This window comes from Lactuca virosa, chromosome 8 (assembly GCF_052849685.1).
Source record: "Lactuca virosa cultivar CGN04683 chromosome 8, Lactuca_virosa_CGN04683_v6, whole genome shotgun sequence".
NCBI classification, from domain to species: Eukaryota; Viridiplantae; Streptophyta; class Magnoliopsida; order Asterales; family Asteraceae; genus Lactuca; species Lactuca virosa.
In genome coordinates this window covers 179,804,119-179,826,753 of record NC_136433.1, presented here as the reverse complement: position 1 = coordinate 179,826,753, position 22,635 = coordinate 179,804,119, and the positions used below count along the sequence as shown (strand labels likewise).

General features: G+C 36.4%; 1 protein-coding gene and 1 long non-coding RNA gene across 2 annotated transcripts; one reads left to right on the top strand and one right to left on the bottom strand.

Moving 5' to 3' along the window:
• Window positions 1–14,741: 14,741 nt before the first annotated feature.
• LOC145129661 (uncharacterized) lies at window positions 14,742–21,014 on the top strand. The gene is made up of 13 exons (XM_079064433.1): window positions 14,742–15,105; window positions 18,418–18,500; window positions 18,575–18,652; window positions 18,847–18,975; window positions 19,062–19,148; window positions 19,370–19,423; window positions 19,509–19,599; window positions 19,718–19,788; window positions 19,862–19,931; window positions 20,130–20,182; window positions 20,272–20,365; window positions 20,442–20,539; window positions 20,774–21,014. The coding sequence occupies exons 1-13, from the start codon at window positions 14,757–14,759 to the stop codon at window positions 20,861–20,863; spliced, it is 1,347 nt and encodes a 448-aa protein (XP_078920559.1). The 5' UTR covers window positions 14,742–14,756; the 3' UTR covers window positions 20,864–21,014.
• Window positions 14,814–17,450, bottom strand: LOC145129662 (uncharacterized). The gene is made up of 3 exons (XR_013717588.1): window positions 16,559–17,450; window positions 15,687–15,735; window positions 14,814–15,599 (listed from the first exon to the last, which is right to left on the bottom strand). It is a non-coding gene; the product is annotated as an uncharacterized LOC145129662 (long non-coding RNA).
• Window positions 21,015–22,635: the final 1,621 nt, after the last annotated feature.

The following is a 22,635-nucleotide window of genomic DNA, read 5'->3' as shown; positions in this document are numbered from 1 at the left end:
GATGGAGTGATGAGCAGGGTCAGCCCTTTCAACGGAGACCGAAGCTTTTACAATATAAGCAAGGGAGGTTCAGCTGACCGAGTCCTACCCATCATGGTACGTAGGATTGCTAGGAACGTCGAGCGAGGTCATGCAGCCATCGATCGAGTAGTGGAAATTGACGCCAACTCTGGCCTTAACACGATCCGTATTCGCCAACTCGAAGAAGCTATGGATAGGACTAGGAGGACCAATGAGACTCTGCAGCAACAACTAGCTGCATCCCGAGCCGAGGTCATGGAACTCCGAGTGCGTCAGAGGGTGCATGAACGACATCTTCAGGAAGTTGTACGCCAACTGTCAGACCTGAGGGTTCGCCCGAGGGATACCCGTCGCCGGTAAAAGATGTCGACTCATCTTTCTCTTTTGGTTAAGGAATAGCCTTTCTTTTCCTAACTTTGAAAGTACTCTAATTAGACTTCTAAGCTGCCAACATTTTCCCTTATGGTTTGATGTAAGACCTAATGTTAGGTCATTTTTCCGAACTCATTTTACATCATTAATACCAGTAATATTGGCAGTTATCTAATCTATGGGAAAGTCTTTACCCTTCTGTTTCCCTACTCTATTGTTATGCCTCTATCAAATAGTTAGACTATGGTGATTTAGTCTATGAAACACTCTCATCATACTTACTACTATCATCATCTCTATCAACTTTCAGTAAAAGATGCCGCCTCGTCCTCGTCCGACCAGGGGCAGACCTGCAAATCAAGCTCCACCACCACCACCCCCTCCGTAGTTCGATGCGGTGATGTTTCAGGCAGCTGTGACTGCGGCTGTGATAGCCGCCATGGCCCAGGTAAACTCTGGTGGTGTTAGTGGAACGGGGACTGGCACAAACTCTAGCAACGGTGAAATCCATCCACGTGCACGGGAGTGTACCTATAAAGATTTCATCAGTTGCAAACCAACATACTTCAACGGAACCGGAGGGATCATTGCACTGTCCCAATGAATCGAGAGAACAGAAGCAATCTTCGAGATGTTTTCATGCCCTGAGGGAAGCAAGATAAAATTCGCTGCCTGCACCTTCACCGAAAGGGCCTTGACGTGGTGGAATGGCCATGTCAAATCACTCTCATTGGTAGCAGCTAACGCCATGGGCTGGGATACGCTGAAGGACCTTATGACAAGGGAGTACTGCCCGATGGGCGAAATTCAGAAGCTCGACGAGGAACTCTAGAACCTCAAAATGAAGGGTACCGACATAGTGGCTTATACAGCCAGGTTCTGCGACCTGGTGACTCTATGTCCTAACATGGTCCCCACCGAAAGCAAAAAGATCGAAAGATACATCTGGGGTCTGGTACCCCCATATCGAGGGAACGTTCTAGCATCACACCCTGCGACCTTTGATAGTGCCAAGGAATTGCCCCAAAGACTCATCGATCACGAGGTTCCTTCTACTCCAACAACAACTACAACGACTGCCCCCGCACCAACCAAAACCACTGACAACAAGAGGAAACGTTGGGACCGAAAGAAGGGCAAATCAGCTCAATCCCCTTCCAAGAACCAACAGACTATGGCTATCCATGCTGCCACTACCCCTACTGCCCCTGTACCAGCCAAACCTTATGCAGGGAACTTACCTAAGTACACCAAGTGCTCCATCCATCATAACGGCCCCTGCCGTGAAATGCACTGCACTACTTGCGATCGGAAGGGCCATACCGCCCGATTTTGCAGAACACAACCCAAACCCATCAATCAGGTTCCCAGTGCAGGAGTGAGCCAAGCCTGCTACGGGTGCGGCGAAACAGGGCACTTCAAAAGAAACTGTCTGAAAGTTGGGAATGCGGGAGGATCAGGAAGACTACTTGCTATTGGCCACAATGAAGCCGTGGCAGACCCCAGAGTAGTCACGGGTACGTTCCTTCTCGATAACTCTTATGCTTGTATCCTATTCGATAGTGTGGCAGAAAGGAGCTTTGTAAACCAAAAATTTAAACACTTACTTAAACAATCACCGCAAACACTAAAAGAAACCTTCGTTGTAGAAATGGCTAACGGAAAGACAGAGAGTTCTAACGAGATTTACATAGGTTGTGCCCTCACGCTAGATAACTATTCATTCCCAATCGACCTCATACCCGTATCGATCAAGAGTTTCGATGTCATTGTGGGCATGGACTGGTTGAGTCTCCATCGTACCGATATTCTGTGCTTTGAAAAGGCAGTCCGCCTGAACCTACCGAATAACAAAACCTTATTGATCTACGGAGACAAACCCAGTACGAGCCTTCGTATCATCTCAAGTATTCAAGCCCAAAAGTACTTGCGTATGGAATATCGTGCATTCCTGGCGCACGTTGTCGATACGAACCGGAAAACAAAAGACCTAAAAGACCTCCCCATAGTACGCGATTTTCCCGACGTCTTTCCGGAAGAACTCCCAGGATTACCCCCGCAACGTCAAGTCGAGTTCCGAATCGACTTAATTCCAGGAGCGACCCCCATAGCCAAATCGCCCTATCATCTAGCACCTGCTGATATGCAAGAACTATCCGGTCAGCTTAACGAACTGCTCAGCAAGGGCTTTATAAGACCAAGCTTCTCACCCTGGGGAGCACCAGTCTTGTTCGTAAAGAAGAAAGACGGATCGTTCCGTATGTGCATCGATTACAGGGAACTCAACAAGCTTACAATCAAGAATTGTTACCCTCTTCCTCGCATAGACGATTTATTCGACCAGCTCCAAGGGGCGAGCTACTTTTCTAAGATTGATCTAAGATCCGGGTATCACCAGTTACGAGTGCTTGAGGAGGATGTTCCGAAGACAGCTTTCCGAACTCGTTACGGACACTACGAGTTCGTAGTGATGCCATTCGGATTGACCAATGCGCCCGCAGTATTCATGGACTTGATAAATAGAGTATGCCGTCCTTACTTGGATCAGTTCGTCATCGTCTTCATTGATGATATACTTATCTACTCTGGAAGTGAGGAGGAGCATAGCGATCATTTACGACAAGTCCTAGGGACCTTACGATCAGAGAAGCTTTATGCGAAGTTCTCTAAATGCGAATTTTGGATCCGAAGAGTCGAATTCTTAGGACACGTGGTTAGCGAAGAAGGAATCCACGCGGACCCTTCCAAAATTAAAGCCATCGAGAACTGGTCAGCACCAAAGACGCCTATGGAAATTCGTCAATTTCTAGGGCTCGCTGGCTACTACCGCAGGTTCATTCAGAACTTCTCTCGAATTGCGAAACCCCTTACAACATTGACCCAGAAAGGCGTGGCCTTTGACTGGGAAGAGAAACAAGAGAAGGCATTCCAAACGCTAAAGTGAGCCTTATGCACCGCACCGATACTATCCCTCCCCGAAGGGATAGAAGACTTCATGGTATACTGCAATGCATCCAACCAGGGGCTCGACTGTGTACTGATGCAACGAGGTAAGGTCATCGCCTACGCCTCAAGACAACTGAAGACACACGAGGCCAATTACACCACCCACGATCTTGAATTAGGAGCCGTCGTGTTTGCCCTGAAGATCTGGAGACACTACCTGTATGGTACGAAGAGCACTATCTTTACAGACCACAAAAGCCTACAACACATATTCAACCAGAAGGAGCTCAATATGAGACAACGACGGTGGGTCGAACTACTCAATGACTACGAATGTGAAATTCGTTTTCATCCGGGTAAAGCCAACGTAGTAGCAGACGCCCTAAGTCGGAAAGAATATTCTGGTCGAAGAGTCAAGTCATTAACAATGACTATCCATTCGCATCTGTCTACACAAATTAAGGAGGCTCAGCTCGAAGCCTTAAAACCTGAAAATGTGGCGGGTGAATCTCTTCGTGGAATGGATAAGAACTTGGAATTTAAGGGTGACGGAGCCTTATATCTCATGGACCAGATCTGGACACCGAGACATGGTGGCTTCAGAGACTTGGTCATGAAGGAAGCGCACAACACTCGATACTCCGTCCACCCGGGTTCAGATAAGATGTATCTGGATCTTAAAAAGTCATACTAGTGGCGTAACATGAAAGCAGAAATTGCTACCTTCGTGAGTAAATGCCTTACTTGCGCAAAGGTTAAGGTCGAATACGAGAAACCATCAGGTTTACTTCAGCAACCAGAGATACCTGAATGGAAGTGGGAGCGGATCACTATGGACTTCATAACCAAGCTACCTAAGACAACGGGTGGGCTTGATACCATTTGGGTCATCGTCGACAGATTGACCAAATCCGCACACTTCCTACCCATCAAGGAAATGGACAAAATGGAGAAGCTCACAAGAACATACATACGGGAGATTGTACGACTGCACGGTGTTCCCATATCCATTATCTCGGACAGAGATAGTAGATTCACTTCGAGGTTCTGGCAGTCACTACAAAACTCCTTAGGAACGAGGCTGGACATGAGTACAATGTACCATCCACAGACCGACGGACAAAGTGAGAGAACTATCCAAAACTTGGAAGATATGCTGCGAGCCTGTGTGATCGACTTTGGAAAAGAATGGGATACTCATTTACCCCTTGTCGAATTTTTCTACAACAACAGTTATCACACGAGCATAAAGGCTGCTCCATTTGAAGCCCTCTACGGCCGGAAGTGCAGATCCCCTCTGTGCTGGGCTGAGGTGGGTGACACTCAGTTAGCTAAAGGACGATTCCTGACAGCACTCTCACGGGTCCAGAGATCATTCGGGAAACGACAGAGAAGATCGTTCAGATTCGTGAACGATTAAAAGCCTCTAGAGACCGACAGAAAAGATACGCAGACAAACGGAGGAAACCTTTGGAATTCCAGGTGGGAGACCGAGTCCTTTTGAAAGTCTCACCCTGGAAGGGCTTGATACGCTTCAGAAAGTGTGGAAAGCTAAATCCAAGATACATAGGGCCTTTCGAGATTCTCGCTAGAATCGACCCCGTAGCTTACAAACTCAACCTACCCCACGAGCTTAGTAACGTACATGCTACCTTCCACGTCTCGAACTTGAAAAAGTGCCTATCAGACGAGACTCTTGTAATCCCACTCGACGAGATCGAGATCAACGAGAGCCTCAACTTCGTGGAAAAACCTGTGGAGATTATAGACCGAGAGGTCAAGCGAACGAAACAAAGTCGTATCCCAATCGTGAAGGTTCGTTGGAACGCCAAGCGAAGACCGGAATTCACATGGGAACGTGAGGACCAAATGAAACTTAAATATCCTCATCTTTTTACTTAGTTATTTGTAATAACCTAGATGCTTGAACTCGAATTTCAGGACGAAATTCCCTCTAACGGGGGAATGATCTGACAACCCGGAATTTTCATTTGTACAAACCCTTCAGTCAAGCGCTACAAATATTAGTCAAATTCATTTCAGTACATTTTTGGCCGGTTTAAAGCCTGTTTGGGTGTTTTTTTTAAAATTCGTCAAACGGACAAATAATAGGAAGTATCTTCTAGGAGGAATGTGTAACAAATAAACAAATAACACCTTAATTAGGTGCTTACGGGCAAACATGAGGAGTTTGGGCCGTAAACTCCCTTTTGACCATGAACTCATGCTTAAGGCATGAGTTTACTCTTCATTCCCTCGCTTCTCACTTCCAAGCTCAAGAACACCCAACTTTTCTCTCAAGAACACATTTCTTCCAATCTTCCAAAAATGTAAGTGTTTTCTCTCTTGATTTGTTGTTATAACACTTCATCTAGTATTTATACACGATTTCACCCATGAAATCTTGTCTTTTTCATAGATCTTCAAGTGTTCTTCAAAACACCAAGAACACCAAGAACACACACTAGTGTTCTTGGACCTTAAACACTCTTACAAGCTTCCTATAAGTAAGTACACTCCTCCTAACAGGTTATGTGCTTAGATTACTTGTTAAACCATGGAAAAACACCAAGAATCCCCAAGAACACATGGGTTTACGGTCAAGGCATCTCCTTGAACCGTAAACACCATAAAGTGGTGCATAAGTGCCACCATTACCTTCTAGGGATTGGATATTGGACTAGAACCTTGCATGCATGAGCTAAAGACCTTAAACCACGAAATGGTAGGAGTTACCATGGGTTTATGGCCGTAAACTCAGATTTTACAACCGTAAACTCCATGGGAGTTGGTCCCAAAACCGTAAGCTCCAATGAAGGGCCATTTTGAGCCTTAGTATCTTCCTAAGCCTTGGATACAAGTATAGATCACTTCCTTGTGTGGTATAAGACCTTAAAACTCAAAATGGTACTAATTACCATGAGTTTACAGCCGTAAACTCATGGGGGAAATGACCATGGGCCGTAAACTCATGTGTTGTTACCATATGGGAAGTAAACTCCAATGTGAGGCCATACTCTCTTTAGACACAACCCTTTAGTACTCCTAGCACTTGAATCAAAGTGTTATCCATGTATTAGGGTGTCTTTACTTGATAAATTGGTTGTTAAATGACTAATTGGATACATATATGAATCATTACATGTTAAATAGGATCCGTGTGTGTGTTCAAGTCCTCACTTGACACTTAGCATCCTATCCGACACTTCCATCCAAATCACTCACTACAGGTGAGTTCATACCCCTTAATCAACCTTTGAAATGATTTTAAATGCTTTTATGGGGGGGAATACAAGTTGGAACATTCTAGTTATAGCTTTAATCATATGCGATTAATAACTAGAACAAACAGAAAAGATTTTCTATCACTTTCAAATTGCTATCAAATTTACGGATTTCAAGTACTTCAAAACCCTTTTATTAAACTCTTTTAGACACTAAAACTGTTTCCAAACTCTTTTAAATTTACATTGTTTTCAAACTCATATCTACACTAATATATTTATATAAGTAAGACTTGAAGGGCTTAGGACTGATAGCTCACCTTATTTCTTGTTCCTTGTTTGGTTGTGGACTTAGGGTATCCTGTTATTTGTCCGAATGTCGTTGAACTCTTAGTTATATATCATATATATATATATATATATATATATATATATATATATATATATATATACATATATATATATATATATATATATATATATATATATATATATATATATATATATATATGTGTGTGTGTGTGTGCGTGTGTGTTGGATATAAAAGCTTTCACTTCAGTTCAATGCCTTTGTGTAGCAAAGGCGTACAAACCACATTAGTATTTAACTATAATATGTATAGTTAAGGGATTACTACTCACTAATACTATTACAAAGATACATACAAGAGTCAGTACATTTATGAGTTGCTACATGAGTACTATAGTGAGAACCAATACATACTATACACTATACAAGAGAACATACTATACACTATACAAGAGAACATACTATACACTATACAAGAACATACTATATACTAGTAAAGAGATAACATCACTATACTATGACATACTATACAACCTTTTGAATACTATAAACCGAATGTGACATACTACTTCTCGATATGACACTTCATCGTGGTATCACTTTGTAACCAGAGTCTCCTGGAGGGAGAGCGGGCATTGTGTGTATAGATCTATACGGGACAGACACTCCCACATCCCGACTGCTAGCTACAGTCCCAGCCGAAAGGCCAAGGGGTGACAAAATGTTACCTCACTATATATGACCTGGAGGGTCATCAGTTATTCAGCCGTCGATCAGCATGGTTACCTACGAGTTCACATTCAAACCTTTAATTAACCACTTAAGAATTAAAGGCAAAACGGACTCCCCGAGGTGTATTGTACATTTAATACTACCTGGAGTCTGCATTTTCATCACTATTAGTCAGCAGTGATACTGTTAGGGTAAAACATTCATTTCCCCTATTACATTTATTTTGTAATCACCTTACATGAGTGAAGTCTAAAACTATATTTTCTTACAAATAGTTTCACTGGGGAAAAACCCTTACATTTACGAAAGAACAAACATACAAATAATCGGGTCTTGGTAGAAGAATACTTTTTACTAGAAAATATAGGGTTTTCTAGGGAATATACTATTTACAAACATTTGAAATCAGTTACTACACTACATTGTTACAAACATTTTTATACAAGCAATGACACTAAATACTTATGAACGCACCAGCTTTATGCTGATAAACTCTTTCAAAATAACTTGTATTCTCAGGTCATCAGTAGACAAGTACAGATGAAGCTTTTGAGAAGATGGAGCACATACAAGACCCATCTTTTATTTTGATTATACTTTTGGTGTCTTACAAACTATACAGAACACGCTTGTATTACAATTATTATATTAATGCAATGGATGTTGTTGCTTGTCTTTACTATTATGCATTGTTGTGATACTGTACATGACGTCCTCCACCTCAGAACGTTTCCGTCGTTCCGGTTTTGGGGTGTGACATCCCTTCCTCCCTCTCTCTCATTTATTCATTTCGGGACTCATCGCCTTTATGCTCACCATGTTCTCATAAAAAAAATACAACTCCACAAGATTGAAACTCCGCCAACCAATTGAGTCTCCAAGTGATTTATGCTCCAAGATTCAACATGATATATGATAAAATAAACACTATACTCTCATCATTGTTTCTTTCTAACCATATTGTTGAACTCGTCAGAGCACATAGTCGGTCTGAGTTTGAAAATAAATTGAGTTAATAATCCAGCTTTGTCGAACACCAGATGAAACTAGACTTTGTATATTTGGTATCTTGAGATGCATTTTTCTTTTTAATTTTTAATAGTTGAAATATTTAAGTAAATACATAAAATATTAATGAATATATTTTATAAAGTTATATCACTAACAAGTCATTGTCAAAACATTCGAAATAATAACGAATATATTTCTTATAATTACATATTTTTTCTTATTTATTTTAAAAAATGCTCTCATATAATGTGTAATCTTTAAAAATATTAGTTATATTTTCAAATGTTATTAAATGACGTTATTATTTAACTAAATAAAAGAATTTTATAATATAATGTGTGAATAATTTATTTATTTTTAATATTCGATGTTTGTGTCATATGAAAGATTAAAATTAACTTTCTTAATCATGTAAATTTCAATGAAATATATTCAATTAAATAGATAAAATAATAAAATTTTGAGAGCCTCTCATGCATGCTCTTCTTAAAACATCAAGATATCATATTTGTCCAACTTAATTTTTTAATATCATATTTACGCTTTATAACCATTCAAAATATCAAATATGCCAAAATCATTTTTGTAATGTTTTGAATAGCTTATGATCATTTTTTATATCTTAAAATTATTATAATAATTAAAAAATAATTGTATTATCCAAATATCTATAATAATGGAACGTATATTTCTGAAGTATTGTAATGTCAATCTCTTGACAAACATAATGCTTCATCTTCCGCCCTCTCTATGTAATGTATACATTGATTGCTTAGTTTTTGTTGTTGTTGAATATTGTAATGTTGTAGATGGAGGATATTTTAAATATTACCAATGATATTTTGATTTTAAAAAGGGCATGTACGATATTTTGATATTTAAGGACATATATATATATATATATATATATATATATATATATATATATATATATATATATATATATATATATATATATATATATATATATATATATATATCAGTGTTGCAACAGATATCGGTCTTGGCGGCCTTGAACCGATTACGATTTGGGTTCTTGGCAGAAACTGGTCAAATAATTTTATTAAGAAATTAGGGTCCCCGATTAATCTTCGCCTAGTCCGATTAATCGCTTATCGCCAGTTGACCGCCGAGCTACCGCCGATCGATTTTTACAACATTGATATATATATATATATATATATATATATATATATATATATATATATATATATATATATATATATATATATATATATATATATATATATTCTACGACTAAGACCTATCAATGAAAGCATCACCCTTTGCACATAAGCATTAAAGATTCAGTTGAATTTTTAATTTTTTTAATTTTATTTTTTAGAACTGCTAAAGTTTTCAAATTAGAAAAGTTAGCAAAACCCTAACAAAACATTACTAATAAAAAAATTTGCAAATATATTTCATATAACTTATAGGAATATATTTCATATAACTTATAGGAATAATCATCTATGATCTCATTCTCCACACAACTCCATTGTTGCTAGGAAATACACACCACACCATCACACCACTTGAAAAAGAAAAAAAGAATGAAAAAAGTTGATTGTTTTTTTCTTAACCGGTGTTGGAAAATGTTGAGGGGGCGAAATGGCTTAACACCACATGAAAGCATAACAATTTTCACATATTATAACATATGTTAAGAGATGTCATGTAAGCATAAACTAATTGACGTTAAAACCATACCTCATAGCCTAAATGATATGTGGTGCCTTTGTCACTCGTTTGGAATAAAAAAGGACCAAATATTTGGTTTCAAATTTAGACTTTACTGTTTGCCTCACAAACGATTTACGTAGTTAACGTGATGCATATCGTAAATGAAACAAACGTTTTTTGTAATTTACATAATGCATGTCCTAAATGAAAGAAATGTTTTTGGTAATTACTCAATGCATATCCTAAAGAACAAATTACTTAAATGGTCCCTATGGTTTACAAAAATTTCATGTTTAGTCCCTATATTTTCATTTGCACTCGGACGGTCCCTAGGTAGTATTATTTATTATGGTCCCTATATTTTCATTTTTCATTTTTCATCCCCTCGTAGAGATGAAAAGACCATATTGTCCTTTGTCTTTATTTTCTATTAGTTTTTTATTATTTATTTATTATTAATGAATATAAATGATTAAATAAATATAAAATGGAGCCCTGGTGTGTTCAGATTGGTGGTGTCTTGTAGTTTCCTGGCGCCTGGTGGTTTCCGACGGCGTCTAGTGTTTTTCGGTTACATCTAGCGTGTTTCAATAGTGTTTGGTGTTTCCCAGTGGTGTTTTGTGTTTTCCAGCGACGTCTAGTGTTTTAATACATGAAGTTTGTATATGACTTTTTCTTCTTCAATTCAAACTTTATTCGGCTGGGCTGCCACGTGGTTTCAAAATATTTTTTTCTTCATAATTCTAATTAATAGGTATATAATATTATAAGTTTCTCTATATAAGTTACAGAAAGTTGTTTAAATTAGAAGGGTGCATGTAGCAAAAACGTCATCTGAAATCTATACCTTCATCGAAATATCTACAAAAAGATTGATAGTCAGGCATTCCAAATTTACAACTTTAAATCACATGTGCAACTTGAAGTGTATAAAAGCCATACATACTATCCTAACATAACTCATTTTGCCCTTTTAATAATCATCATGTATCTGCAAAAAATATGGAAATTGCAGCACACTATATCTAATGACTGCTCTAGGTTTTTTATGCACTCTGCTGAGTTTGCAACTATATGAAAATAGACTTCTTTAAATTCTGACAGCAGTTGCATTCAAATTAGGAGGACAAAGAAGAAAATATTTCCTGCGATTATTTATATTTACAAAAACATAAACATAAAGAATGGGTGCCAAATGCATATGATTTATGAGTAAAGCAGAATCATCTACTATATGGAAGTTGAAAAGATAAAACCTATGTTGTTTGATTTTTTTATAGTAGTGACATCGCATAAACATTATGCATGGAATTAGGTCTGAAAAATGTGAAGCACTTACTTTAAGATAGCATTAACCCAATTTGACATATATTGCCCCACCTTCATTCCCTAAGAAATCAGGATCTCATGGTGTAATATCATAAACTGCAGGTTCAGTTACATTCTTGATTTCTATACAAAAATATGAAAAAAAAACACACACGCACATCAAAACAAAATATCCTAAATGAAAAAAAAAAATCGTAATTTACTCGATGCATATCCTAAATGAAACAAACAATTTTCATAATTTACGTAATGCATATCCTTAATGAAACAAACAATTTTTGTAATTTACTCGATGCATATCCTAAATGAAACAACGATTTTCGTAATATACTCAATGCATATCCTAAATGAAACAAATGATTTTCGTAATTTACATAATGCATATCGTAAATGAAACACACAATTTTCAGAATTTACATAATGCATATCCTAAATGAAACAAACGGGTTTCGTAATTTACTCGATACATATCCTAAATGAAACAAACAATTTACGTAATTTACATAATGGATATCCTAAATGAAACAAACGATTTTCGTAATTTACATAATGCATATCCTAAATGAAACAAACAATTTTCGTGATTTACATAATGCATATATTAAATGAAACAAAAGGTTTTTGTAATTTACTCGATGCATATCTTAAATGAAACAAATGATTTTCATAATTTACTCAATGCATATCCTTAATCAAATAAACGATTTTCGTAATTTACATAATGCATATCCTAAACAAACGATTTTCGTAATTTACATAATGCCTAACCTAAATGAAACAAACGGTTTTCGTAATTTGCTCGATGCGTATCCTAAATGAAACAAACAATTTTTGTAATTTAGTCTATGCATATCCTAAATGAGACAAACGATTTTCGTAATTCACTCAATGCATACCTTAAATGAAACAAACGATTTTCGTAATTTATATAACGCATATCCTAAACGAAACAAACAATTTTCGTAATTTACTCGATGCAAATCTGTTAACACGCTGCCGCGCACGTATTATACAAATAAATTTATCACTGCTTGGAATGCACTAAAAAGATAGCATAGGGAAGCAGGGTCGAATCCTCAGGGACACAACCTAAAAGTCAATGCCTTTTTGCATCAGGCACAATATAGTGAAGACGGAAATTATAATATCCAATTCTTTGTTGTGGTCAAAACACAATTTCATTACATTGTTAAACCATACAATGTGATAATGGTCATGAGTTTGATAACAAACAATTTCACAATTTTTGCTCTCAAAATGGCCTTCAATTCCGCTTTTCTTGTCCGCACACATCTCCTCAAAATGGAAAAGAGAAACGCAAAATACGATCCATTAATAATACCCTTTGCACTCTTCTCGCCCACTCAAACGTACCCATGCATGTTTGGCAGCATGCACTCCAACATGCTGGGTACCTGTTAAACATTCTTCCCAACAAACTTATTGCCAATCTCACCCCTACACATCTTCTATATAATCTTCAACCCTCATATTCACACCTTCATAACTTCGGTTGTTTTATGTTACCCACTTAATCCATCTCCCACCATCCATAAACTCCAAAAACGCTCCCGGTCTGGCATTTTCTTAGGCCAACCCATCAATCATCGAGGGTACAAATGTTTTGACATGCAAAATAAAACCATTATTATATCCCGCCATGTAATATTCGATGAAACTATTTTTCCCTATCTTAACCTATCATCACCGACCCTTACAACCCAACTATCATCAGACCCACACCTATTAATGTGGTCCGACTCCATTCCACCAGCCCCCAACGCAGCTACGCCTCCCCCATTGGTTGTCAACAATGCTCCGACAGCCACCCCATCACTTCCCCTAATCACTTATTCATGTCGTACACGACCTACCCTTCAGTAACCACTTGCCACAACAGCCCCTTCTGGTTCGAACCCCCCACCCAGCACCTCATAACACCTTATGTTCCTCCTACTCGCACTGTCCACATCAGTAGTATGGGTGGCATTTCGAAACCCAAACAACACTACAACCTCCATACTTCTACCTCTATCTCCCATATCCCTCGAAACCCAATAGAAGCACTTAAGAACTCGGATTTAAATAAAACCCGGACAGACGAGTTTCAGACCCTTATTGATAATAAAACGTGGTAGTTAGTCCCAAAACATAACAATATGAATATAGTGTGTAGTATGTGGATTTATCGCCATAAAACTAAGTCTGATGGTTCTTTAGAGCGATACAAAGCTCGTTTGGTTTGTGATGACAGGTCTCAAATAGCAGGTATTGACTGTGGTGACACTTTCAACCCCATGGTAAAGCCGGCGACAATTCGTATTGTTTTGTCCATAGCTCTTTCTAATGAGTGGCAAGTTCACCAACTCGACGTGAAAACGTGTTTCTACACACGCATCTACATGAAACGGTTTACATGCATCAACCCCCCTGATTTTGTGATCATTTATATCCAAATCATGTAAGCCTGCTTAAAAAGTCTCTCTACGGCCTTAAACAGGCACCACGAGCCTGGTATCAAAGATTTGCTGACTACGTACTCACTATGGGGTTCAAACATAGCAATTGTGACCATTCGCTATTCGTCTACAAAAGGGAACCCATACGGCCTTCCTCCTTCTATACGTAGACGACATCTTACTCATTACCTCCTCACCCGGCTGACATCATAAGTTTATGGTTCTATTAGCAAAAGAGTTTTCCATGAAAGATCTTGGACCCCTAAACTACTCTCTTGGAATCTCGTTGTCTCGTTATAAAGATTATTTTTTTTATCACAACAAATAGTGAAAAATGTTGGTTGCAGGATGCTTCTAGTGGTGTCTGGTGATGAAGATCGGTGGTTGATGGAGCAAATCAATAGATTTAAAGTGCAGATCGGTGGTGTCTTGTGGTTTCCTGGTGCGATGTTTTCCGGTGACATTTGGTGTTTTCTGGTGGCGGCCGCTGATTTGCAGCGCAAACGAACTGAAATGAGAGAGAAGGATATGAGGGGTGTAGGGTTTTGGATGGGTCCAATTTCAAGTTTATTTAATAATTTATATTATTTTATAATAAACTAATAATATAAAAAACTGAAAAATATAAAGATAAAGGACAATATAGTCTTTTTTAGCTCCATGAGGGATGAAAAACATAATAAAATCAAAACTTAGGGACCGTCCAAGTGCAAAAGAAAATGTAGAAACCAAACGTGAATTTTTTGCAAACCACAGGGACCATTTTAGTAATTTGTTCCCTCCATTCGCACTCTATCACCTACAAGTACAACCACCACATATCGGAGGTGTTCCATCACTCTCACCTGCTCCCATATCGCAATTACTCTACTATAAATATAAACACAACATATTATCTCAACGTGTTCACGTCACTGTTGCTTGTAATAATTTTGAGAAGATGGAGTCCGTTGAATCAGCAGCCAACCTTCGTTCACAATTCCATGAAGTTCTTCGTAGTCGCCGTTCTCCTATAGGTAAGATTCTATCATAGATTTGGTCAATTTTTATGTTGATTTGTTGCGAATATTTGGGCTCATATCATACTCTCATACAACCCTGTGAATTCTTTGCCAAAAATAATTACACAATATAGAGAAATAAGGAGTAGTTATGGGATAGACATTGCAGCTAGACTGCTAGTACTAGTAGATTTTTTTTTAGCTAACATAGTGGCTATGGAAATCCGAGCTATATTCTGTGTGTCTTATGTATCTAGATTTGTTTATGAATATCGACAATTTCCTCAATCTAGTAAGCAAAAAACTAAGCTGGTGTAAATTTGTATGAGAGTTTTGTGTCTTCAATTCAAAGTTTATTTGGCTGGGCTGCCACTAGGTTTCAAAATATTTTTTTTCTTCATAATTCTAATTAATAGGTATATAATATTATAAGTTCCTCTATTTAAGTTACAAAAAGTTTTTTAAACTAGAAAATACTTCCTCTGACATCCATACCTTCATTGAAATATCTACAAAAAGATTGATAGTCAATATAAGACATTCCAAATTTAAAACTATAAATCACATGTGCAATTTGAAGGGTAGAAAAGTCATACATGCTATCTTCATGTAACTCATTTTGTCCTTTTACTAATCATCATGTATCTGCAAAAAAACATGGAAATTGCAGCACACTATATCGTAATGGAATGTAAAATACACATGAAATATGTCAATAAGTCTATCAGACTACCACTTTAAACCTTCAATAACTTGAAACCATTGCATATATGACACTCAAGATTTTTAATTATAAAATAAAAAACTAAAAATATAATTTTAATATTTGTTACAAACAAAGGTCCTTGCATAAATGCAAGAAAGAAACATTACAGTTTGTAAAAGTGGAGAGTTTTGGATAAAAAACATATGAGGGTTTATTTGCATTTACACTTGTAGTCTTGTATCATTTGTTGTATTCAGGGACATATGTGCTGAACATTAATATATATATATATATATATATATATATATATATATATATATATATATATTAACAGTCAATTATGTAATTCTGATTCTTAATGATATTTGTACTTCCATATTAGAGTAGGAATCAATAATCTGGTTTTTTGATGCAATCATCTCTTGTTTTGGTTTTACACAAATTTGAGTTAATATATGGATGGATTTTGTAGAACATGTATTTAATAGGCCAAAGTTGAACAATATGTTTACCAAAAACAAAAAGTACGCACGAATTTTTCACCTTTATTAGAAAGGAAGATGCAATCATGAAAAACAACAAACTCTAAATCTCCATTGATCCATGTTCATTAGAGATATCAAAAATCAAAACCCCATCATGAATCACCATAGAATCGACTATTAAATGAAGTACCACCATTAATGTCCTCATTCAAGTTTCAACACACACTGAAATTTTCGTTTTGAAGTTTTAATTTAGGGAAAAGAAAAGGAAACTAACCGATTCCATAGCTAAGTCTGACAACAGCACCAATTTTGTCCCAAACCCGAAACTCAGCATCTGGGAATGTCTGGTTAAATGTAGTGACCTCCATTGCAGAACTTGTATAGATAGATCACAGAAAGTGGCAGTGATCAATGACAAAAGTATTACCTGTAAAAGCCCAGACGCAAAGCTGAGGAAGAAGAAGAGGACAGCAGCGAGGACAATCTCTACAAACAGACGTCAGACATAAAAGAGAAGCAGAGAATAACGAAAATAGAGGAAATCAAAGATCGAAGAAAGGGAAATCAAAGACGACGGAATATCAATCGAGGAATGTATTACATGAAGAACAACAAAACACAGAGAAAGAAGATGACAAGAGAAGAGAAGAGGGAAATTCAAAAAAGCGACTTGCAATACCAAGAAACCCCAAAAAAAACGCCATGTATGTCACAAGAAACCCAAAAATCGCCACATAGAAACAAAAAGGAGCCCCTCCAGAAGAAAACCCAGAATAGAATGAGAATTGGATTAGCTTAAAACAAATACTGTTCACGATCCTATGTTTAACTTTCAATAAATACCCCCGCCATAGTGACAAGAATGGAGGAAAACAAGTAAAGTGAACCACCGCCACCCCTGAACCCTTTAAAGAACTGATGGCGGAATAGGATGGGCGAGGAAGGAGCAGATGCACTCGATGGCGAAGAGGGAGGGGCGTCGAGAAGAGAAGTGACTCATGAAGCAGATCTCCATCCCTCACTGCTTCAGATCTCCTTCCAACAATGACAAATGTTGGTTGCAGGATGCTTGTAGCGGCGTCCGGTGATGAAGATCGGTGGTTGATGGAGCAAATCAGTAGAATTAGAGTTCAGGCAGGTGGTGTCTTGTGTTTCAAGTTTATTTAATAATTTATATTATTTAATAAATATACTAATAATATAAAAAATGAAAAATATAAAGATAAAGGACAATATAGTCTTTTTAAACTCCATGAGGATGAAAAACAGAATAAAATCAAAACTTAGGGACCATCCAAGTGCTAAAGAAAACGTAGGAACCAAACGTGAAATTTTTGCAAACTACAGAGACCGTTTAGGTAAATTGTTCTCTCGGTTCACTCTATCACCTACAAGTACAACCACCACTTCACATGAGGTCCTTGCGGGTCCCATTACACTCATCGCAATTACACAATAATTATGCAATATAGAAAAATAAGGAGTAGTTCTGGGATAGACATTGCTGCTAGACAGCTAGTCGTAGTAAATTTCTTTTGAGCTAAGATAGTGGCTATGGAGATCCGAGCTAACTTTTGTGCATGCGTTTTATGTATCTAAATTTGTTTATGAATATCGACGGTTTCCTCAATCTAGTAAGAGTACTATAAGGCCAGTTGCTTTCATTATAAAATAACTCGTTTGATTGTCCATAGAAAAAGTGCAAAACTTGTCTGTTTCTATTGTAGGACCATGTTTCTTTGTTGTCCATTAATTGTTGTCTAAATAAAGTAATCGAGAAGGAAAAACTAAGCTGGTGTAAATTTGTAAAATGTTAGGACTTAATTGGGCTCATTTTCCTAACTTTATCAATTAAGCTGTTCTCTTGCATGAACTCAAAAGAAAAATAACTAGCTTATCAGATTAAGTCATGACCCCATTAGGTAAAAAAAGAAACAACACCAAACTTTGTTATTTATTTCTCATTGTCTTGTTAGGAGAGGAATTAAGTTTAACTTTTTTCATCAATAACTACTGTTATCACTCTTATCCTACCACTATTATGTTTATCAATAATTTCATTGAAATATGACTTCATCTCTTTATTTGTCAAAATATGGATTCATATTATATTTCTACTACTTTTTTTTTCAGTTCGGACACTACATGCACTTCAGACGCTATCTGCAAAACCCGTGGTGGAACCCTTATATCAGGGAATACCTGTTGACTTTGAGGTGGACATTAGTTAACATATATTTCACCTTTTTGTTAATCTTCGTTAGAAGTTATCTTATTTGAACACTATCAGGTAATGAGATCCTACCCGAAAGCACGCATTAACGTCAAGGAACAGCTCAATGAAGAAAACTTTTACTTACCCACTGAGGTAACTTAGACCATGTTTCTTTTTTCCCGTTGAATGTTGACTGGATAAAGTTTAATATGAATATATGATGTTTAAAAGATATCTAAGAAAATAACTACATAATTGGGAAGATGGAAAACAAGAGCAAATTTGTAATATGAATATATGATGCATAAAGTTTAATATGATGAAACTTATTATTTTATTAAAATTAGGAAGGAGAGCAAGGGCGTCTGCCTGTGCTCATTTTGAGCATGAAAGAATGCACACAATCAAAAAGACCGGCTGTTGTTTTTGTACATCCATCAAATGCAAACAAAGAGTGGCTACGCCCTTCACTTGAGGTATAATATAAAATTACAAGGCTAGACCGGTCATTTCTTCATTTGACAAAAGACTTTGATCTTACGAGTTCTTCCTTTGAATTTAGGATTATGCTTCACGTGGATATATTGCAGTTGCCATTGATTCTCGTTACCATGGAGAACGTGCCAAAACCCCCACCGCCTATCAAGATGTGAGCACTGTAACCTTTCTTTTTTTTTTTTGGTTTATGCCAAAAAGAATAGGGCTAAACGCAAGAAAATTAGAAATAGCAACAGATTTTAATATATTTGTTTATTATAGCATCCTACTTTGAAAAGAATCTATCCAAATATAGCAATGGAGAATATACTAATTATCTTTCATGATCTCAAAGCATAAATATAACTTCAATATCATATATTCTGGATCCAGGCTCTTGTTTCAGCATGGAAAAGAGGTGATACAATGCCATTTATATATGACACGGTTATACTTCTTCACTCTTGAATTTTTCTAATGTCATTCGTTATATACTTTAATGCCCAGATGTTTAACAATTATTATGTTTTAGGTGTGGGACCTTTTAAAGTTGGCAGATTATCTAACCACAAGAGATGATATAGACCATTCCAAGATAGGAATCACTGGGAATTCACTTGGAGGTTGAATTTTAATATTTTATTAAACACATCATCTAGAAATAACAAGAGTATATATATTCTTTTATTATGAGTTATTATGCCTTTAAGTCCATAACTCATTTATTGATATGTGATGCAGGAATGCATGCATGGTTTGCTGCTTTTGTGGATACACGTTATTCAGTGGTTGTCCCTATAATTGCTGTTCAGGTATTATTACTTTTGGACTCAATGGGATTAATTTACACTTAATCTAACCTGCTAACTTAATATGAATGTGTAGGGCTTTCGGTGGGCCATAGATAATGATCAATGGCATGCTCGAGTTGACAGTATTAAGCCAGTGTTTGAAGGTAATTAAGACGTTACTTTACAAAAGGAATATAAAATCTCTATATTTTATATGTTATTACTTCTATGTTTAATAAAACATGTAAGTTAAGTTATATATATCGGTGTTTAACGACTTTGAATTGTAAATTTGTACAAATTTCCCTCATTTATTTCCTCAAATATATTTAGAAAAATTGTTTAAAAGTTCTTTTCTTCAGAAGCAAGGATTGATTTAGGGAAGGAAGCCATTGACAAAGAGGTTGTGGAAAAGGTATGTTCCATAAAGATTGCTAAATGTGTTGTTGACATGGCATTCGGCTGGCGTCTGACTGTTGATGTTGTGCCTTCTTTTATGGCCAGGTTTGGAACAGAATAGCTCCTGGTTTAGCATCTGAGTTTGACTCACTTTATACGGTGCCAATCATTGCACCACGCCCTTTGTTGATTATAAATGGTGAAATTACCAATCCACCCTCCTCTTCTTGATCCTTTTTTTTCTGATGAAATAATATCATGGAAAAAACTATCAGGTGAAGACGATCCCCGTTGCCCAGTGGAAGGTATTGATGTTACCATATCGAAAACACAAAAGGCTTTCGAAGATGCCCAATGTTTCAATCATTTCAAGGTGTTGACTTTTGACTCTTGACTTTTCACCAATGTTTCTTGCTTTTTCTAAATGGGCTTATTGCACGGAATAGCTTCGTACTTTACTACCAGAGAATATTAGTATGTTGCTATTGTGGGTAATAAATTGAGTAGATTGTCTACATAGGTAAAAAAAAAGTAAAATATAATGTTATATGATGTAATATTGTGTTGTATATGAGTTATAATGCGATTTATTATGAATGAAATTTAGGTGATAATCGAAGCAGGAATTGGACATGATGTGACATCATCAATGCTTAAAGAAGCGAGTGATTGGCTTGACAACTTTCTCAAACCGTAGAAATTTCTCCTGCATAGCTATGTATCTTATGCTTGACTGAATATTAATATATATTGGAAAAGTATATGTATATCACCTAAATAAAGTTTTGGCATTGTTATTTGTATTAAAGACATGAAAAAGCCTTCCAATAAATGAAACTTATTCCAAATTCGATTATGCATTTTCAATTTTTTTTATTATAAATGTGAGGGTGAAATTTAACTATGTGTCGCAAGATTTATGTGGGTCCAATTTCAAGTTTATTTAATAATTTATATTATTTAATAATAAACTAATAATATAAAAAACTGAAAAATATAAAGATAAAGGACAATATAGTCTTTTTTAGCACCATGAGGGTTGAAAAACACAATAAAATCAAAACTTAGGGATCGTCCAAGTGCAAAAGAATATGTGGAAACCAAACGTGAAATTTTTGCAAACCACAAAAGACCATTTCAGTAATTTGTTCTCTCCATTCGCACTCTACCACCTACAAGTACAACCACCACATATCGGAGGTGTTCCATCACTCTCACGTGTTCCCGTATCGCAATTACTCTACTATAAATATAAACACAACATATCATCTCAACGTGTTCACGTCACCGTTGCTCGTCGAAATTTTGAGAAGATGGAGCCCGTCGAATCAGCAGCCAACCTCCGTTCACAATTCCTTGAAGTTTTTTGTAGTCGCCGTTCCCCTATAGGTAAGCTTCTTTCATAGATTTGGTCAATTTTGACGTTGATTTGTTGCAACTATTTTGGCTCATATCAAACTCTCCTCTACTCTCATACAAACCTTTCAATTCTTACCAAAAAATAATTACGCAATATAAGAAAATAAGGAGTTGTTCTGGAATAGTGGATATTTTGTGATTTGTTGCAAATATTGCAGCTAGACTGCTAGTAGTAGTATAAGATTTCTTTTTAGCTAAGATAGTGGATATGGAGATCCGAGCTAAATTATGTGCGTTTTATGTATCTAGATTTGTTTATGAATATCGACAATTTCCTCAATCTAGTAAGCAAAAAACTAAGCCAGTGTAAATTTGTATATGAGTTTTGTTTCTTCAATTTAAACTTTATTTGGCTGGGCTGCCACTTGGTTTCAAAATATTTTTTTCTTCGTAATTCTAATTAACAGGTGTATAATATTATAAGTTTCTCTATTTAAGTTACAAAAAGTTGTTTAAACTAGAAAATACTTCATCTGACATCCATAACTTGATCGAAATATCTACAAAAAGATTGATAGTCAATATAAGGCATTCCAAATTTACAACTATAAATCACATGTGCAACTTGAAGTGTATAAAAGTCATACATGCTATCTTCAGGTAACTCATTTTTTCCTTTTAATAATCATCATGCATCTGCAAAAAAACATGGAAGTTGCAGCACACTATTTCGAAATGGAATATAAAATAGACAAGAAATAAGTCAATAAGTCTATCAGACTACCACTTTAACACTTGTATTCATTTAATGTCTCGAGCCTCCCGAATTCAATGAATATATCTAATAGCTCTACGTTTTTTATGCACTCTCCTAAGTTTGCAACAGTATGAAAATAGACTTATTTAAATGTTGATAGAAGTTGTATTCAAATTAGGAGGACAAAGAAGAAAAGATTTCATGTGATTATGTATATTTACAAACACATAAACATAAAGAATGGGTGCCAAATGCATATGGTTTATGAGTATAGAAAAATCATATATGGAAGTTGAAAAGATAAATTAAACCTATGTTGTTTGTTTTCTTATAGCAGTGACCTGCATCAGCAT

Excerpts from the sequence above, each read along its gene's own strand:
- LOC145129661 (XM_079064433.1), top strand. The coding sequence starts at position 14,757 with ATGAAAAACATAATAAAATCAAAACTTAGGGACCGTCCAAGTGCAAAA. Across the intron at positions 15,106-18,417 it reads TAGTCGCCGTTCTCCTATAG|TTCGGACACTACATGCACTT; the intron begins GTAAGATTCTAT and ends TTTTTTTTTCAG. Across the intron at positions 20,366-20,441 it reads CCCTTTGTTGATTATAAATG|GTGAAGACGATCCCCGTTGC; the intron begins GTGAAATTACCA and ends AAAAACTATCAG.